Consider the following 16,433-nt stretch of genomic DNA (forward strand, 5'->3'; position numbering starts at 1 on the left):
ATTTTTTTCTTGTTTGGCACCGTCGCCGCAGCCACCAAGAAGTTGACTTGACAAAAGGCAACTTCTATAACAAGTTGATGGCAGCAATAGAAAGCAAACTTCTGCAGTGACCACAGTATGGTGAGTCGGTGACACTCCCTCTTCCTTCCAAAGGGCCTCTTACTTTTTGAGCCATCGCCACGTCTAACTGTCCAAAATCCAAATGTGCAAGCAGAGTATTCCAGCTGAACCTGTCGGTGGTGCGTATCATAGCTTTACAATTGGCTTAATTAATAATAAGGATGAAAACCCAAATGGGGTTTGACTCTATTAATTAATTAACTATAGGTTATGGTTAGTGCCTATGATAGCAGATTCGTTAGTGGGGAAAGGGCATGCATGAATATAATGGTGGACCACTGAAAATTTGATTATCTTGGCAAAGCTTCTCCATTATTCAGCCAAAAAGGCCAGTCTGGCAGTCTCATATTTGTGTCTTTTCATGGTACATTATTGAGTCAACGCCTGCCTTTCACATTGTACATTTGTTTCAGTCATGGGCCGGCAAGTCTATACAGCAGTACTGGATTAAACTGGTTCTAAAGAGAAAACAAGAAAAAAAAAAACAAAAAACAAAAGCTTCTACAGGAATATACTAGTAATGGAGAGAAAATGAGGAAAAAAATGTGGTGGATTCCAGGCAAGAAATTTTATTTTTCACTCTTAAGACTTATAACAGAGGAAGCATTGTTCATATTTAATTTTCACTTGCAAATCGAGTTTGTCTCTTTATAATCTACTTCCCTTAGTTTCTTCTCTTTGTTTTCTTGTCACAATTTTAGAAACCCAAAATATGCTTCCACATGGTTTCGAAGTCCACTAGAAAGTAATGCAGTGTGCCTTGATCATCATTTTCCGGCTTTTCTATGGAAATGGAAAAACGTCAGGCTTTGAGCTTTGTGAAGCTCACATTCTACTGATCAATAGGGGTGGCCAATTTACAGAATCGCGAAAAGTTTGGTTCGTAAAAAATTTGGCTCGGTTAAATTTCAACTGAGTTTCGAGTTGAGCTCGAGCCTAATTTATTGGTTCAATTAAGAAACGAGTCTCTCTCTCTCTCTCTCTCTCTCTCTCTATATATATATATATATATAATAAAATTATAAAAAATAATATATATAATAAAAATATTATAATTCTCACCTTTTAAAATATCAAATAAAAAATATTTTTTATATATATTTTTTATTTTTATAAAATATTTTTTCTCAAATCAAGATCGAGCTTATGAGTTTTTGACTTGAGCGGAACTCGAGCTCAATGTTCTAGCTCGAACTGAGCCTTGTACAACCTTTGCAAGCCGAACTCGTGCCTCGTACTATTCGGCTTGACTTGGTTCGAATCCACCCCTACTGATCAACAAGACATTTCTTCATCTGCTGGATTTCTTTAAGATTAGATAGGATGAATCAGAAAACCTGATATATAGCAAGGTTCATTGAAAAAGGAAAATCCAAGTAATTCTAAGAACTGGTCCTACCAATGCAACTGAGAGTACTGAGAACATCAATTTGACGACAATGATGAAATCAAGCTCGACAAGGACTTGCAAACAATAATTGCCAAAATAATTTAATGCATTATTTACCAACTGCGCAACAAAAGAAGTCGGCAGCCTGTCTACCCTAGGAAAAAGGCCAATATGAAAGTTTCAAATCTCTCCAACGTTTCTCTGGTTGAATGTCAAGATTTGCTGGGATATTGTGTGGGAAACCTTTCAGCTCAGCTTATTTGGTAGAGAATTTTCTCTAAGCTTTTGGCAGTCATCTTCTTATCTATTGCTTAGGATCCTGATACCATTTCTAGATTACTTAACATCACAGACCGCATTCTGCTTCTTAGCTGGGGCCTTCACTCTCCACTTCCAAATTAGCTTTGGGAGCCAAAATGATGTTGCTTACTCAAAATATGCATGATTCCAACATCTTAATCAAGATATTAAATCCTTCAAGACAAGCTACTGATTCTAATGACTCCTTTCATTCGCACCCTAAATCACTTGATGGATAAACTCTTGTAGATGGGAATAATGGGATGGGGTTCAGAAAGTGAACACTTTTGATCAAGAGTAGCCTTGAAATGGGATCAATCATATCGGGTTTTGATTTTAGCATTTGAAACCACCCAGATTTTTGTTATCTGAAAACCGAAAATGTGTCTGGAAACATTTAACTATTTCATTTCCTACTTTTTCGCAAGGTAGGATTATGCTATATTCAACCCTCTTGGATCATGACCTTAATGCAGACATGCAGTTTTTGTTACTTACATGCAAGTAAAAGCCTTAAAGATGATATTGTTTCTCTTAAGGCCCTGTTCGCTTTTCAATAAGTTAGTTACCCAGGTAAATGTAGTTACGTGGGTAAGCTTTTCCTGGAAACACTTACCAAGGTAAGCTTTTCCTGGAAACACTTACCAAGGTAAGCGCATTTATCCATGTTCTTGTATTTTTCATGTAAATAAAACAATGACCATTTTAATCATAAAAATACATTATTAAAAGAGGCATGTTTGTCTCATTCAAGTATTGGCAACTTCCCCCTAGGTGGGAAAGTTATTTGTCCACCTGGGAGATGGGTATCACTTACCCGGGTAAGTGGTACCTAGGAAAATAAACTTCCCCTGGTACCAACATAAATCTGAAAAAAGAACATGGGATTCTTAATCAATGGAAACCAAAATCTAATTGATCAACTTTTCCCCTCTCAAAATCCAAATAAAGAACACCCCCTAAGTGGGACCTCGAACAAGTTTCCTTCCTCCATGTTAGCAGGCACTAAATCCATCGGTTCATGCTGTTGCTACAGCTATGGGTCTCACGCTTCCCCCTCGTTTACATCTGATGCTGCTCATCCTTGGCTTAGGCCTTTTGCTGAATCCTCTTATGAGGCAGACTATTCCCCATGATGTATGATGTATCTTCTCTTTGGCTTGTCCTTGGAATAAATAAGCCCTCTTATTACCAAAAAAATAGTCCATACCATAGTCCATCACAATGGAAACAGACATGTTACTATGTTAGTACCAGTCAGACATGTTATTATGTTGGTACCAGTGTTACAAGTTACAACATCACAGCAGCTGTCAGCCCTTAAAACTATAGAAACCTCTACGCGAATGCATAAATGTCTCTGCTTAATGCTTTTCCTCTTTCCAATTGAAAAGCTCCTGGCTATTGCGAGTTGTGGAATAAGTATTCCTTTAATGGAGATACAAAAGACCAAAGCTGACGATGACCCTGCCCAGACACTCGTCAGATTCATGGTTTGTTGCCAGACTACCTAGACTGATACAAACTTCGACGAGGACTGCTAATGGCATCCGAGAAACCAGGCACTGGAGGTTAAACTCAACTATAATAATGGTTAAAATTGTAGTTGTCAAGAAACACTTTTAGAATCTTACGACTTGCATGCTTGCTTCTTGCATCATCACTTCATTCTGTACAAATTTGTAAAATTTACAATTTGCACAAAATTCACCCACCTTCATGCTAGGCTGTTCCAAGAATATTTAGAGTCATAAGAAAAAATAGTAATAATTGGAGTACACCCTTTTCAGGACAGTTTATTCAGGCAGAAGTGGTAATCTGTCCACATTGTAGGATGAACCATTCATTTCACCATCTGTACCACCAAAATCATCAAACCAATCACCCGTTTCATCCATTTCACCATGTCTAACCACATCCATCTTCGTCTGAAAAGGAAGGATACGGAGCCGTAAATTAGGCTCCTCCCCTACTTTCTGTGATTGTAGCTGGTATTTTTGAATGAGATCCATCTGTAAAGACATGATGTGGGATGACCTTGGAAGTAGCTCAACAGGCTCTCCTTTTGGAATCACAACTTCCTCAATGGCCAATCTCACCTCCTGTCAAATGGAACACAACATCAATAGAGTTCTTCACAATACTAGTTGCAGAATTGTACTTTGCCTATCTAAACAAGGTCCAGGTATAAAACTGCCTTGTGTGGTGGATATATATATATATAGACCCTAAGTGTCAGACATTTTTCAAATAGCTACAACATGGATTCATACTTGTTATACAACCATGCCTCTTTTCTAAAGAGAATAACTTGGCCATTAATGAAACAGATATATCACACTACCTGAGACTTGAAGTTCTCATCCTCCCTAGGTGGTTTGATTTCATGTGGTAAAGACAACGTTGCATGGAGACATGGACTAAATGGACTGATGCATCATGTGGGGCAGGCAACTGAGTCCAAAACTCCACGGATTATTGAAGTCACTCCTACTCTATATAACATTTTCATTTTTGTCTCCTAGCTTATTTGACATGAATGAACAACCAATCTACAAGATGAATCCATTTTTTGTATCAAACATCACTTAATAAAGGCAATATTTTTGTATGTACATAATATTGGAATTCAAAATATATGAATTATTTTAAATAGTATAGACTTTTTTCATAGACATGTATCAACGTCCATGTCCATGCAACACTAGGTAAAGGAGACTAGAAAACCAGCACTGATGGTCTCCCCGAAATTAAAGAGCCCTTTGCATTTATGATCATTGTCTCAGTGCAAATACAAAAAGAGAAGAATTGCAGACTCCAGGGTGAAAGAAAAAAGGTTGGTCAGCTTGCCCAAGAGAGAGGAGAGGTGGAGAAATGATGATGAGATGATGATAATGATAATAAAGGAAAGGAAAAAAATGTAAAACGAAATAGTGGAGCTAGTTGCTTCTGCTTTTGGTTCCAAACCTTAGCAGGTAACCATTTTAATAGACACAAAACATTCATTCTCCCATGGTGATCAAATTAGGAATTTCTTAGGTGCCTGCCAAGCAATGCAATATAAAAAGGAGGGGGATCCAGTGATACCTCTAAAGCATCAATCTTCTCTAATGAACTCATTCTTTTTTCAGATTTGGAATCCTTTGCTCTATCTGCATATTCCCTTGTAAATGATCGTATAGCCTTCACTATCTGCAGTAACGAGCTTGTCTGCAAGGAAAGAAAAAAAGGTTCATCATCTGGGGACTATTCAGATTGACAACATGACTGCTGAATTACCTTGGTCACATAAATGGGAATTTCATGAGATTTAGCAACAGCTTGAATTCGGGAATTCTTCTTCAGCTTAGACTGCAAGGCAAGTAGTGCATCTGCTTCACTGATATTATCAGATAATTCAACTTCACCATCGACTCTCAGCTGTTTAATCGCTTGTATCACGCTTGTCTCCAGGATCTAAAATAACTGCCCATCCTATAAGTCCCAAACTGGCAGCTTTTTTTGTTAAACATTAGCAACTGAATGTGACAACTGGCAGACACTAACATTTTAAACTAAAAGTTGAAACCATTATTTGGTTCAAATATGCTTAGCACTAAACAATTTAATGGTACTTAAATAGATTTCGAGCTGAAATGATAATTGATACTCCCCATCAGGTAAAATCTCAAATGGCCATGTCATCAAGAAAACTGATCAGATTGACCATCTACTAAACCTTTTCCCTTGTGAGGTATATATTAAACCAGTGTTTTAGAAGGCAAGGCTCTAAGATGTAAAGCTTAAGCCTCCCTGAGCCCTCATCTTCAAAGAAACAACCAGGTAAAATAAAGGAAACGTGCACAAGTTTATAATAGTAAAGGGCTACACACACAGATGTATATATTTGCAAAGTTGCAAATGTGATAATATCTTACCCCATAAACATATAGGAAAAGAGGTGCCTCATCATTGTGAGGATTTTCTACCAATACTGTAGGAGGCTCATTGGTGAACTCATTATGGCCATCCATTTTGTCATTAATTTCTGGAATGTCATCAACCACAGATTCATTTTGCTCTTGAACAGAAATATCAGTTAAAGGTTCCATCACTTCAGTCAGAACATCATGTCCCACTCCCTCTGAGCTTATTCTACGAACTTCATAATTTGGTGATCGACCTTTGTTACAATACCAAAATAGCAAACAATAAGAAGATGCCCAAGGACATATCACTGTTACTTTGACAGAGAATAAATAAAACAAAAAAAGGATGGATTGATCAATAGATAGCCAGAGGGATAAGAAGGGAGGGAGGAGGGAGAGAGAGAGAGAGAGAGAGAGACCTGAAAGGATAGCATCCACTGTTGCTTCTAAATTACGATGAACTCGTAACTCAGCTTTTGATATAATCTCCACACCGGAAGTAAAGGTTGAGGGTCCTTTCCTCTCTAGTACAGTTTTCTGTACACCCCTCCTGCTGGCCTCTTCATCCCCTAGTGTAACGCTCTTAAATATGAACCAATTTGAATTAGCAGAAGAAAATAATGTCAGTGGTTTGCCTAAGGCCAATTGATATAATTGAAGAAATTAGCATTCAAGATGCCAAGAAAGAACACTTGTTATGAGGATCTTAAGAAATTGAAACTACAATTTACAAATGCATTCTCTCAAATTGCTTAAGATATGGAAACCATGTAAAGGTATGTGTTAGAGCTAGCCGAATAAGGGTAGATTAGTCATTCTATTTCTGTTAAGTTATGTGCTTATGTGGCAGTTTTAATAGACTTCCTGTCCCATACTTAAGTGGGGGGCAGTTTAGTCTTTGTACAACTAATTAGAGGTTAATCCAAAAGGGTCGACTGATAGGGTTTATGCTATCAGATTTGACTGTTCTTCTTCCTTCTTCTTCTTTCTCTCTTACTCTACTGGTTCGAACTACTTAAACAGAGCTGTCAAAACATGGTATCAGAGCCATAAACGAAGGAGAAGAAGGCTGCGACTTCAAGATTTCCTTCCTGCGGCTTCAAGTTCTCTCTCTTCTTTTTTACTTCTTCTCTGGGCTGCGAATCTGAGGTACACAATCTGATAGCTGCGGCATCTGTTATTTATTTTTTGTTTTAGGACTGCCGCAATCCCTATTACATGTATTAGGAAGGTGCAGCAACCCTAGGATATCAGCCTAATACTGCTGTCACCATGTGTGACAGCCCTAGTCATGTGGTGGTGCTTGTGGTATTTACCCTCTACTGAACAATTTCAAGAGGGTTTGTGTGTGGTTGCTCGAGTTGTTGCATTGCTGTCATAGTGACTACTATTTCTGGGTTGTGAGTAGTGGTGTGAACAGAAATTTTTTTGTGTGTGGTTGCTTGAGTGTTGTGTTGTTGTAATGGTGCCTACTATTTCTGGGATGTCAGTAGTGGTGTGAACAGAAAAAAATTGTGCTGAAAGAAGTGGCCGAATACCTCAGCCTAGTAGCTTTCATCAATGTTCTAATCTGGATGGTAGCCGAATCTGCTCAAAACATCCAGTTCTTAACCTTAATGTTAGTCTACATCAAGTTATTGATTGTGACTAGTTGTGAGATTGTTATCAGTGTGCTGTAGTGTTGCCTTGACAGCAGTAGCCGGTTGGTGACTGAGAGTTCAGCATTAGAGATAGCAGTGGGGGACATAATGGCAGCGACGGGAGATGGTTCCAGTGATCAGAAACCGAGTGTGATGATCCCCTCCGACTATTTGGGTGTGCAGATGACCTCCATTAAACTTAATGGTGAGAATTATGTGCCATGGGCCAAGTCAGTGGAAGTTTTCCTCGAGGCAAAGAGGAAAGTGAAACACATGAAGGAAGATAAACCATCAACTAACTCTCTAGGGTTTGATGACTAGGAACAGGAAGATGCCCAAATCATGACATGGTTATGGAATAGTATGGAACCCAGAATAAGTACCAACTTTATGTTCTTAGATACATCTAAGGACATATGGGAATATGCCAAGAAGCTTTATTCTGGGCAGGATAATACTACAAGGGTATATCAGCTCTATCAGGAGTATTTCGATCTGCAACAAGGGAATAAAACCCTAGAAGAGTACTATGCCAGTATGAAGAACCTTGTAGAGAACACTGATGTGGGCCCCACAGCTGTGGTCCCACTCTGTCCGTAGGGTAGAATGTGCCCTAGTCATCCTAGGGTTAGCTGATGGTCAGTCTGTTATTCCAGTTGTTATTTATATTTCAGTTTTATATTGTTTTATGTGTTATGTAAATACCAAGGGCAGATTTGTCCTTTCATGTAACTAGCATAACCTATAAATACTAAATAGAAATGGTGGCGGCAGAACATTCAGATTCTGTCCTTTCTTTCAATTCCTGTGTTCTACTGCTCTTTCTCTACTCTTTCTCCTCTCTCCTCTATACTTTTTTTCTCCTTTTTTCGAACCTGAAATCTGTTAGGGTTCAAGACCGATAGCAGTCTTGAACATCTACTTGGTATCAGAGCAAGGTTAGGGTTTCTCATGTGAGTCTAGCCCAGCCGACCACATGAGAATCCCCTAGGACTGAAAGCTGAGAAAGTGGAGTTCGTGGACTGATTCTTGGAGATCGCCAGAGGGTTTAGCAGCTGTTGAAGACTTGTCACGGTTGCAGAGTGTTGGTGATCAAGAAGAATTAGAGAAGACTAGGGTTCGGGTAACCTTGGAAGGCAGCGAACAGTTTTTTTCTTGTAAGGTATCTATTTTCTAAGTACTATCAGAGAGGATAGGTTGGACCTATCTGGAAAGGGTGGCCAAACCATTCTAGGGTTTTCTCCCTTCTATTCTCTAGGGTTTTACAGCAAACCCTACTGTTCGACTGAACTGCCTTAGGGTTCTTTTCTCCTACTCTAGGGTTTGAAAGTGATCTTGCGGCAAACCCTGATAAACTTGCAGCAAGCCCTATTGTTAGACTGAACCTTGCAATTTACCTGGAGCTATCCTCAAGTTTGTTAGCATTGATCAACTTCTAGGGTTTCATATTAACCCTACTACAAGTCTATCTGTACGGTACTGATTGGAATGTGCAACTGAAATGTTTTCTTTAGGGACTAATTAAAACCCTAATTCTGCCAAGCATATCAGATCTGCTACTAAGCTGTTTTTTCAGATCCTTTTGGGGTTTTCGAACTCTCTTAAGGGGTGAGAACTGTTCGGACTGCTGCTGTTGTGTTTGCTAGTTGGTTTCAGATCAGATTTATACCTGTTTTGTGCACATACACTGTGAATACAGATTGGTCCTACACTGTTTTGATTGTGATTGGTAGTCCAAGTGCTGTTTTTGAGACTTGATTGAGATGGAGTTTAAAAATCAGGCAGAAAGCAGTTTTGGGAACAATAGTTATGGTAGTGTTTCTGAGATAGGTAGTCAGATTACAACCGTAAAGTTTGATGGATCAAACTATTTGGAATGGGCCCAATCAGCCGTGATGGCTATTGGGGGAAGAGGTAAATTAGGGTACCTCTTGGGAGATGTGAAAGAACCTCCCAAGGGAGACCCTACGTATACCAAGTGGATCCAAGAAAACTACTTGGTTATGACATGGCTGTGTAATTCTATGCAGCCTCATATTAGCCGAAATTACTTGTGGGCAAAGACAGCTAAGGAGATATGGGATGTTATGAAAGAAACTTATTCCCAATCCCTTAATGTTGCTAGAGCATATGAGTTGAAATGTGAAGTGAAAAACCTTAAACAATGAGAGAAACCGATTTCAGTTTACTTCTCTACCATGTAGTCTCTGTGGCGTGAGATTGATCACTTAGAGACTCTTGAGTGGGAGTCCCAAAGATGCACGGATATATAAAAAGCAGGTCGAGACAAACTGGGTGTTTGAATTTCTAGCGGGCTTAAATTCAGAGTATGATATTGTGCGGCAACAGATTTTGACTAGAGACAGTGTGACTTTCTCTCAGGCATACTCCTTAGTACATAGTGAAGAGACCAGAAGGAAGACAAAAAGGATGTGGTATGTAAACATTGTAAGAAACCCAAACATACAAAAGAAACATGTTGGAAACTGCATCCTCACTTGGTTCCGGCAAAGTTGAGAAGCAAGAAGGGCAATGCTCATGTGGCCGTGAACACTGATTCAGCATCCTCATCTGGCACAAGAGGAACATCTTTAGAGACCCTTGCTGCAGTTCAGGCTGCCCTAATACAGTTAGAAAAGGAAGTTGGAAGTTCAGCTCAGCCACAACAGTCACCGTCAGCTCCTGCCACATCTGCCTTCGCACATTTAGGTACTCGAGCTTCAGCCTACCATGCCTCAGCTCCAGGTACTACTGAACATTGTTGGGTAATAGATTCAGGTGCATCCGACCACATGACTAGCTTGCCTTCACTGTTTACCACTTACCATTTGTCTTCGGGTAGGGATAAAGTATCTATTGCTGATGGCTCCCCAGTCCCTATTTCTGGGAAGGGTGACATCAAGTTATCAGATACTATCTCCCTGTCATCTGTTTTGCACTTTCCTAAGCTTGATACTAATCTTCTTTCAGTCAGTAGTATTACCAAGCATATGAACTACTCAGTAACCTTCTTCCCTGACCGATGTGTTTTTCAGGACTTGGAGACGAAGAAGGTGATTGGGACTGGCCGTGAGACGAATGGGATCTATCTGCTTGAGGAGAGGTCTCGTCAGGAAGAGTCAGTAGAGAAGATGTCTTTTGTTTCTCAGAGTGTGAGTTCGGTTATGCTTTGGCATAACCGATTGGGTCATTTGTCCTTTCGGTCTCTAAAGAGTCTGTTTCCTGCTTTATTTGAGTCTATTGAGTTGTCTCAGTTGCAGTGTGAAAGTTGTGAGTTTGCTAAACATTGTAGGTCTTATTTATTGAGTAATAAAAGGAGTAAAAATTCTTTTGATATTGTGCATACTGATGTTTGGGGGCCCTATCACATCCCTTCCATGGGTGGGTACAGATATTTCTTGTTATTTGTTGATGACCATACCCGTTTTTCTTGGGTTTATCTCATGCGTTCACGAGACAAGGTTCCTGCCCTGACCCAAAACTTTCACCAAATGATCCTAACCCAATTTGATGCCAAGATCAAAGTTCTTAGATCCGATAACGCAAAGGAATACTTTGCTAAACCCTTGGCATCTTACCTTCTTAATCATGGGGTTATACACCAGAGCTCTTGCCCTCATACACCTCAGTAGAATGGAGTTGCAGAAATGAAGAATAGGCACATTTGGAGGTGGCTAGAAGTCTTATGTTTACCTCCAATGTCCCTATTCGCTTCTGGGGTGATGCTATCCTCACGGCAGTATATCTTATTAATCGGGGTTCTTTCCCGGGTCCTTGATATGAGATCTCCTTTTTCCCTTCTATACCCAAGTGAGGAGTTGTTTTCTATTCCCCTTAAAACATTCGGTTGTACCTGCTTTGTTCAGCTTCTCGGACCCCATCACTCCAAGTTCGAACCCAAGGCCTCCAAATGCATTTTCCTTGGTTATGCACAAACTCAAAAGGGTTATTGCTGCTATGATCCTGTCTCAGGGAGGAAGCTTGTCTCCATGGATGTCACTTTCTTTGAGGAGACACCCTATTATCCTTGGGTTTCTCCTCAGGGGGAGAGCAGTGAAAGTGGGGGTTTGAGTCCTTTTCTTCAGGGGGAGAGTAGTGAGAGTGGGGGTTTGAGTCCTTTTCTTCAGGGGGAGAGCAATGAGAGTGGGGCAGTTCCTTTAACTATTCCATTGGGCGATGAGAGCTGCAATGGTGAGGGTGGTCAGAGGGATCAGGAGTTGAGGGTCTATCACAGGTGATGCAGGCAGGTTGATTCCGATTGCCATCCGTAAAGGGAAACGACATTGTACCAAATCTACAGCCCACTGTATTTCCTAGTTTTTATCCTATGATCGTCTATCTCCTACCTACAGGTCCTACCTTAGTTTCGTTGCCAATGTCCCTATTCCAAGAACAGTGCAAGAAGCCCTATCCGTCCCGGAATGGAAAGATTCAATGCAAGTTGAGATGGATGCCATGTTGAAAAATAACACCTGGGAGCTAGTTGATCTGCCCAAAGGAAAGAAACCAGTTGGCTGCAGATAGGTATTTACCGTGAAGCACAATGCAGATGGATCCATTGAGAGGCATAAAGCTCGATTAGTTGCAAAAGGGTTCACTCAGACTTATGGTATAGATTACTTGGAGACCTTTGCCCCGGTAGCCAAAATGACCACCATTCGAGTCATATTATCCTTTGCAGCAAGTCACACTTGGCCTTTATACTAAATGGACGTGAAAAATGCTTTTCTGAATGGAGACCTGCAGGAAGAGGTTTACATGCGTTTGCCTCCTGGATTCTATGATGCAGAAACAGGTAAGAAGGTCTGCCGGCTCAACAAGGCTTTATGGTTTGAAGTAGTCACCTAGGGCTTGGTTCGATAGATTCAGACTAGCCCTTGTGAAGTTCAGTTACGTACAGGCCCACTCAGATCATACTCTATTCATCAAGAGGGTAGAGTCCTCCTTGACACTACTTGCAGTATATGTTGATGATATTGTGGTGACAGGGAATGATAGCCATGAGGTTGAGTCCCTTAAACAACTCCTTCATCAAGAATTTGAGGTGAAAGACCTTGGTGTACTTTGATACTTTTTGGGTATTAAGGTTGCTAGATCCAAACAGGGGATCTTTATCTCTCAGAGGAAATATGTCCTAGATCTACTGGCAGAAACTGAAAAGTTAGGTGTCAAGCCTGCGGATACACCCATTGAACAGAACCACAGGATTAATGCAGAGAGTGGGGAGCCTCTTGAAGACAAGTTTATGTTCCAGCGATTGGTAGGAAAGTTCCTATATCTCTGCCTCACTCGGCCAGATATTACTTATGATGTTAGTGTTGTCAGCCCGTACATGCATTCTCCTAGAACTACATATCTTCTTGTCGCAGAAAGGATATTAGCATACTTGAAGAGATGCCCAGGTAGGGGTATACTGTTCAAGAACAATAACCACATGAAGGTGGAGGTCTATACGGATGCCGATTGGGCTGGGACTGTTGATGATAGAAGGTCTACCTCAGGATATTGTGCTCTTGTGGGAGCTAATCTTGTCTCTTGGAGAAGTAAGAAACAAAGTGTTGTCTCCCGATCTAGTGCTGAAGCAGAATACAGGTCAATGGCTAACGGAGTGGCTGAGATCTCTACTTGAGGAGTTGGGTATTGAGTATGAGAAGCCCCTGATGTTGTATTGTGATAATCAAGCAGCTATTAATATAGCACATAATCCAGTGCAGCATGACAGAACCAAACACATTGAAGTTGACCGACATTTTGTACGAGAGAGGGTCTCATCTCAAGAAGTTTGCCTCCCTTACATCACATCCAGTATGCAACTAGCAGATATCCTCACTAAAGCTATATCAAGAAAGAAGCTAGAGGCGGACCTATCCAAGTTGGGAATGATAAACATTTATTCCCAACTTGAGGGGGAGTGTAGAGAACACTAATGTGGGCCCCACAGCTGTGGTCCCACTCTGTCCGTAGGGTAGAATGTGCCCTAGTCATCCCAGGGTTAGCTGATGGTCAATCTGTTATTCCAGTTGTTATTTATATTTCAGTTTTATATTGTTTTATGTGTTATGTAAATACCAAGGGCAGATTTGTCCTTTCATGTAACTAGCATAACCTATAAATACTAAATAGAAGTGGCGGCGCAGAACATTCTGATTCTATCCTTCCTTTCAATTCCTGTGTTCTACTGCTTTCTCTCTACTCTTTCTCCTCTCTCCTCTATACTTTTTTTCTCCTTTTTTCGAACCTGAAATCTGTTAGGGTTCAAGACTGATAGCAGTCTTGAACATCTACTAACCTCATAAATGAACTCAATGTCTATCATCCCCTCACTCCAGTGTTAAGGTTCAGCAACAACAGAGGGAACAACTAGATGTCACTAGGATTTTAGTGGGGTTAAAATCAGAATATGAACCAGTTAGGGCCCAAATATTGGGAGGCTCTACTCTTCCTACACTTGAGGAAGTTTTTGCACGGCTTCGTAGGATTTCTTTGGGATCTACAGAGAATCCCACACAGTCTGACAGATCAGCATTTGTGATAACTAGAGGAGGTCGACGTAGTACTAGAGGGGGAGGACATGTCTCCCGAGGAGGTCGTGGTGGTTCCGTATTTGGCTGTGGTGGTGGTCGTGACTCAGGGGGAGGCCGTGGTAAAGGAAAAAGTAACTCTACAAGGAAGTGTACCCATTGTAGCAAGGACGAACATTCGGTGAATTTCTGTTATGATCTCCCATGGCCCTCCTTCTACATGGGCTAATCTTGCAGTAGCTGGTGGGGTTGATGTCAGTGATAACCAACAGGCAGATCTAACACCTTCCACATCTACATCTGTTTCCGGGAAGGAGATGGTGAGTGTATCGCATGATGAGTATGAGAGGTTTCTCTAGGCTACTTCACAGCATACTACAGCCACCCTTGCCCACTCAAGTATAGCTTGTCTGGCATCCAAACCCTCTCCATGGATTATTGACTCTGGAGCCTCTAATCACATGACCGGAACTTCAGGAGTGTTCTCTTCCCTCTCTGAAACTTCCACATCTCAAACTGTTACCCTTGCCAACAGTTCCTCTTCTCCCATCTGTGGTGTTGGTAATGTTGACACGGCTTCTCTTTCTTTATCATCTGTTCTATATGTCCCTAAGTTTCTATTCAATCTTATGTCTGTTAATAAATTAACCAAGACTCTTAATTGCTCTATTACAATCTTATGTCAGTTGCACTTCAGACTTCACTCACTCCTCTACAGTGGCATTGTCGACTGGGACATCCATCTCTCAAGGCACTCAAGATACTGGTTCCGTCCTTGAGTCATTTGTTGTCTTTACAGTGTGAGTTGTGTCGGTATGGGAAGCATCGTCGTGTTCCCTTCAGTCCTAGAGTTGAAAGTCGTATGTTGAGTCCTTTTTCTTTGGTTCATTCAGATGTTTGGGGTCCGATGAAAATAGAGTCTTATAATGGTTACAAGTATTTTGTCACTTTTATTGATGATTGTTCAAGGATGACATGGATTTATTTAATAAAAGAAATGAGTGAATTATTTTCCATTTTTCAAATATTCCATGCTGAAATACATACACAATTTGGTGTTCCAATCAAAGTTCTTCGTTCAGATAACGGTAGTGAATACTTTCTTACTTCCTTTCAACAGTATTTAGAATAGCATGGCATCATTCATCAAACTTCATGTGCATCCACTCCTCGACAAAATGGGGTGGCTGAACAAAAGAACCATCATCTCCTTGAAACTGTTCGGTCTATTCTTCATCATATGAGTGTTCCTAAACGATTTTGGAGTGATGCTATACTTACTGCATGTTTCCTTATTAATCGGATGCCCTCCTTCATTCTTCATGGTCGGTCTCCTTTTTCTATTTTGTTCCCCACCTTGTCTCCCTTTCCATTAACACCCCGCATCTTTGGCTGTGTGCTTTGTTCACAATCTGAGTCCTGGGATAGACAAGCTGGATGCACGCTCTATTAAGTGTGTCTTTCTTGGCTACTCTCGAACTCAAAAAGGGTATAAGTGTTACGATCCCATTACTCGAAAATGCTATGTCTGTCCTGATGTCACCTTTTTTGACTCTGTCCCCTTCTTCTCGGGACCTGAAGCATCAATGTCTCCACCTTTGCTTCCTCTTCCTCTTCCAGTCAGTGATCCCGTTCCAGTTGTTCCAGTTGGAGTTGACCCTTCACCTCCTCCAGTGCAGATCCCTACTGAACAACCACCGATCCAGCACGTGTATACTCATCGACAGACACCGGCTCCTCCTCCAGCTTCTACCTTGTCTGCAGATCCTATTGTTGCTCCTATCCCAGAACCTTCAAGACTTGATCTTCCCATTGCTTTACGGAAAGGTAAACGTAGTTGTACCCTCCATCCCATTTCCAATTTTGTTTCAGTCTCTCGCCTTTCCACTTCACATCGCCAGTTTGTTTCACTATTGTCATCTATTTCTATACCTAAGAATGTCCAAGAGGCTCTTAGCTCACCTGGGTGGCGGTAGGCAATGGAAGAGGAACTCTCTGCCCTTCAGCATACTCAAACGTGGGAGCTCACTACTCTTCCTCCCGGTAAGCATGTTATGGGTTGAAAATGGGCGTATACTGTTAAATACTTGCCAGATGGTAGTGTGGAGCGTCTGAAGGCCAGACTTGTTGCTAAAAGTTATTCACACGTGTATGGGGTGGACTATATGGAGACCTTCTCTCAAGTGGCTAAGATTGACTCTATCCGTGTCTTAATTTCCCTGGCAGTTATGTATGGTTGGCCCTTGTTTCAACTTGACATTAAAAATGTCTTCCTTCATGGTGACCTCATGGAGGAGGTATATATGGAGCAACCACCTGGGTTTGTTGCTCAGGGGGAGGATAGTAAGGTGTGCAGATTGAAAAAGGTAATTTATGGGTTCAAACAATCACCTCGTGCTTGGTCTGGGAAGTTTAGTGAAGTAATGAAGAATTTAGGAATGAAACAATGTCAGGTTGACCACTCAGTGTTCAGCTATGATTCAGAAACCGGAAAGATTTTACTAGTGGTCTATGTGGATGATATTGTCATAATTGGTAGTGACAAATTGGGGAT

At 40.9% G+C, this 16,433-nt stretch overlaps 1 protein-coding gene across 4 annotated transcripts in view; it reads right to left on the reverse strand.

Moving 5' to 3' along the window:
* Positions 1-3,376: 3,376 nt before the first annotated feature.
* The window catches only part of LOC148877583 (P-loop containing nucleoside triphosphate hydrolases superfamily protein), a 52,858-nt gene continuing 39,801 nt past the window's right edge, over positions 3,377-16,433 (reverse strand). For 3 of the 4 annotated variants that reach the window (XM_088942179.1, XM_088942182.1, XM_088942183.1), the window contains 5 exons: positions 6,138-6,300; positions 5,728-5,972; positions 5,090-5,266; positions 4,898-5,020; positions 3,377-3,912 (listed from right to left, as the gene is read on the reverse strand). In XM_088942179.1, the coding sequence (XP_088798305.1) occupies positions 3,607-3,912; positions 4,898-5,020; positions 5,090-5,266; positions 5,728-5,972; positions 6,138-6,300 (1,014 nt within the window). In that variant the 3' untranslated portion in view covers positions 3,377-3,606. The remainder of the gene's footprint in view (positions 3,913-4,897; positions 5,021-5,089; positions 5,267-5,727; positions 5,973-6,137; positions 6,301-16,433) is intronic. The other variant, XM_088942180.1, reaches the window with a different exon arrangement.

The sequence above is a fragment of the Nelumbo lutea genome, chromosome 1 (assembly GCF_056320005.1).
Source record: "Nelumbo lutea isolate HS-2025 chromosome 1, American lotus-T2T, whole genome shotgun sequence".
In the NCBI taxonomy this organism is placed as follows: domain Eukaryota; kingdom Viridiplantae; phylum Streptophyta; class Magnoliopsida; order Proteales; family Nelumbonaceae; genus Nelumbo; species Nelumbo lutea.